The sequence below is a fragment of the Carlito syrichta genome, unplaced genomic scaffold, assembly GCF_000164805.1.
Source record: "Carlito syrichta isolate Samal-C Ts95f unplaced genomic scaffold, Tarsius_syrichta-2.0.1 Scaffold238709, whole genome shotgun sequence".
NCBI classification, from domain to species: Eukaryota; Metazoa; Chordata; class Mammalia; order Primates; family Tarsiidae; genus Carlito; species Carlito syrichta.
Genome location: NW_007182805.1, coordinates 66,589 through 70,538, shown reverse-complemented (window position 1 = coordinate 70,538; position 3,950 = coordinate 66,589). Strand labels below are relative to the sequence as shown.

The 3,950-nt window shown below is 37.7% G+C and overlaps 1 protein-coding gene across 1 annotated transcript in view; it reads left to right on the top strand.

The window, feature by feature from the left end:
- Positions 1–2,730, top strand: part of LOC103253578 (60S ribosomal protein L12) — a 4,706-nt gene extending 1,976 nt beyond the window's left edge. Inside the window, exon 2 of the mRNA XM_008051845.2 lies at positions 2,130–2,730. Coding sequence (XP_008050036.1) covers positions 2,188–2,685 — 498 coding nt within the window. The 5' untranslated portion in view covers positions 2,130–2,187 and the 3' untranslated portion in view covers positions 2,686–2,730. The remainder of the gene's footprint in view (positions 1–2,129) is intronic.
- Positions 2,731–3,950: the final 1,220 nt, after the last annotated feature.

Sequence of the window (3,950 nt, the reverse complement as noted above, 5' to 3'; positions counted from 1 at the left end):
CTACTGCACTCCAGTCTGGACGACAGAGTGAGACTCCAACTCAAAAAAAAAAAAAAAACCCAGAAAAACATATGACAAAATTTAACACTTATTCCTGATTTTTAAAAATCTTTTAACAAACTAGAAATAAAAGATAACTTTCTTGCAGAATTAAAGAAAATTAAAACCAAAAAATACAAAAGGTCAATGAAACAAGAAGTTAGTTATTTGAAAAGATAAACAAAACTGATAGACCATTAGCCAGATTAATTAAGAGAAGAAAGAAAATTAAATTATCTCAATCAGAAATAAAAATGGAGACATTACAACTGATACCACAGAAACGCAAAAGACCATTCAAGATTATTTTGAACACCCCTATGCAAACAAGCTAGACAATCTAGAAGAAATGGATAAACTCCTGAAACATACAACCCTCCAGCCTTTAATCAGGAGGAAACAGAAACCCTGAAAAGACCAATAAAAAGTAGTGAGATAGTGTAAGTAATTAAAAGTCTCCTCTCCCAATAGAAAGCCCAGGCCCAGACAGATTCACAGCTTAATTCTATCAAACTTTCAAAAAAAGAACTTGTACCAATCCTACTGAAGCTATTCCATAAGATTGAGAAGGAGGAAATTCTTTCTAACTCATTTTATAAAGTCAATATCACTTTGGTACCAAAGCCAAGAAAAGACACAACAACAACAACAATCTAAAGATCAATATAGATGCAAAAATCCTCAACACAATACTAGCAAACTGAATCCAATAGTACATCAAAAAAATAACTCACCACAATCAAGGGTTTTTTTGGGAAAAACCCCAAAGATGGTTCAACAGGCACAAGTCAATAAATGTGATCCATCACATAAAAAGAATTAAAAACAAAAATCATGTTATTATTTTAATATATGCAGAAAATCCGATAAAATCTGGCATTCCTTCATGATAAAAACCTTTAGCAAAATAAGCAAAGAAGGAATATGCCATATATGACAACTGACAGATAGCATCACACTGAAGGGAAAAACTGAAAGCAGTTCCCCTAGAACTGAAACAAGAAAAGGATGCCCATTTTCACCACTTCTATTCAGCATAATACTGGAATTCCTAGCCACAGCAATCAGATAAGAGAAAAAAATACAATATCCAAATGGAAACAGAAGAAATCAAACTATTTCTGTTTGCTGATGATATGACCGTATATCTAGGAAATTCTTAAAGTTCTCCAAAAGACTCTTTCACTTAATAAGTGAAATCAATAAAGTCTCAAGTTACAAAATCGCACACAAATTAGTAGCACTTCTATACACCAATAATGACCAATTTGAGAATTAAATCAATAACTCAATCCCATTTACAATAGCTGCCCCCCAAAATACCTAGAAATATATTTCACTAAGGAAGTGAATCACCTCCACAATGATAACTACAAAACACTGATGAAAGAAATTGTAGCCGGGCTTGTGGCTCAGCCTGTAATCCCATGCTTTGGGAGGCCAAGGTGAGTGGATTGCCTGAGCCTGCGAGTTTGAGACCCGCCTGGGCAACTTGGCGAGACCTCATCTCTACAATAAAAATCGAAAAATTAGCCGGGTGTGGTAGCGCGCACCTGCAGTTCCAGCTACTTGGAAGGTTGAGGCGGAAGGATCGCCGGAGCCCAGCAGGTCGAGGCTGCGGTGGCTGGGAGCGGCCACTGCACTCCAGTCTGGGCGACAGAGTGAGACTCCAAGTCAAAAAAAAAAAAGGAAGAAATTGTAGAGGATACAAACAAATGGAAAAATATCCCATACTCATGGATTGGAAGAATCAACAGTGTTAAAATGACCATATTACCCAAAGCTATCTACAGGCTCAATGCAATCCCTAATGACCACCGTTATTTCTTACAGAATTAGAAAAACAATTATAAAATTCATGTGGAACAACAGCAAAAAAGAACCTGAATAGCCAAAGCAATCCTAAACAAAAAGAACAAAGCTAGAGGCATCACATTACCCAACTTCAAATTATACTGCAATAACTATAGTAAACGTGTTACTATAAAACAGCGTGGTACTGCTACAAGGGCAGGCACATGAACCAATGAAACAATTGAGAATTTAGAAATACCTACAACCCTTTCGGTTGTGGCTCGGCGGAGGCTCAGGTGCAACTTTCTTCGGTCGTCCCGAATCCGGGTTCATCCAACACCAACCGCCTCCACGATGCCGCCCAAGTTCGACCCCAACGAGATCAAAGTCGTGTACCTGAGGTGCACCGGGGGCGAGGTCGGCGCCACGTCTGCGCTGGCCCCCAAGATCGGCCCCCTGGGTCTGTCTCCAAAAAAGGTTGGTAATGACATCGCCAAGGCAACCGGTGACTGGAAAGGTCTTAGGATTACAGTGAAACTGACCATTCAGAACAGACAGGCCCAGATTGAGGTGGTACCTTCTGCCTCTGCCCTGATCATCAAAGCCCTCAAGGAACCACCGAGAGACAGAAAGAAACAGAAGAACATTAAACACAGTGGGAACATCACTTTTGATGAGATTGTCAACATTGCCCGACAAATGCGATACCGGTCTCTAGCTAAAGAACTCTCTGGAACCATTAAAGAGATCCTGGGGACTGCTCAGTCTGTGGGCTGCAGTGTTGATGGCCGCCACCCCCATGACATCATAGATGACATCAATAGTGGCGCTGTGGAATGCCCCGCTAGTTAAGAAGCAAAAAGGAAATATATTTCAATAAAAGGCCATTTGACAACTAAAAAAAAAAAAAAAAGAAAAGAAATACCTACAACCAACTGATCTTTGACAAAGCAGGACAAAAACATAGTGGGGAAGGAAATCTTATTCAATAAATGGTGCTGGGAAAGTTGGATAACCATATGCAAAAGAATGAAACTTGATCCCTATCTCTCACCATATACAAAAAGTAACTCAAGATGTATTAAAGATTTAAACATAAGACCCCAAACCATAGAAATCATAGAAGAAAACCTAGGAAAAAAATTTTTGGACATTGGCCTAGGAAGAAAATAAGTTATGGCTAAGACCCCAAAAGCAAATGTAACAAAACAAAGAAATAAACCAATAGGACTTAATTAAACTAAAAAGCTTCTGCACAGCAAAAGAAACAATAAACAGAGTAAATAGGCAATTTAGAGAATGGGAGAAAATATTCACAGAACTCAGACAAATCAGCAATAAAGAAAACAAATAACCTCATTAAAAAGTGAATAAACAACATAAACAGACACCTCTTAAAAGAAGATATACAAATGGACAAAAAAAAAGAAAACGTTCAACATCACTAATCATCAGGGAAATGCAGATTAAAACCACAATGAGATACTACCTTATACCAGTCGGAATGGCCATTATTAAAAAACCAAAAACCAATAACTGTTGACACATTCACTGAAAAGGGAATGCTTATACACTGTTGGTGGGAATGTATAGTAATACAACCTCTATGGAAATCATTAAGAAGTTTTCTCAAAGAACTAAAAGTAGATTTACCATTTGATCTAGCAATCCCACTACTTGCTATCTACTCTAAAGAAGAGAGATCATTATACAAAAAGACATCTGCATCCTCATGTTTATTACAGCACAGTCACAATTGCAAAGATATAAAATCAACCTAAATGTCCATCAGCTTATCAGTGAATAAAGAAAATATAGTATATATGTATACGCCATGAAATACTATTCAGCCATAAAAAACAATGAACTAATATTTTTTACAGCAATTTGGTTGTCTTGGAGACCATTATAGATAGTAAATATAAAGTAATGCAGGAATGGAAAACCAAATACCACATGTTCTCACTTATAAGTGGGAGCTAAGCTATGGGTCTGCAGAGAGATACAGAATGGTATCTTGGACATTGGAGGCTCAGAAGGGGGAGGGTGGAAAACAGGTGAGAGATGAAAAATCACCTATTGGGTACAATGTGCCCTAGTTGGGATGACATACACTT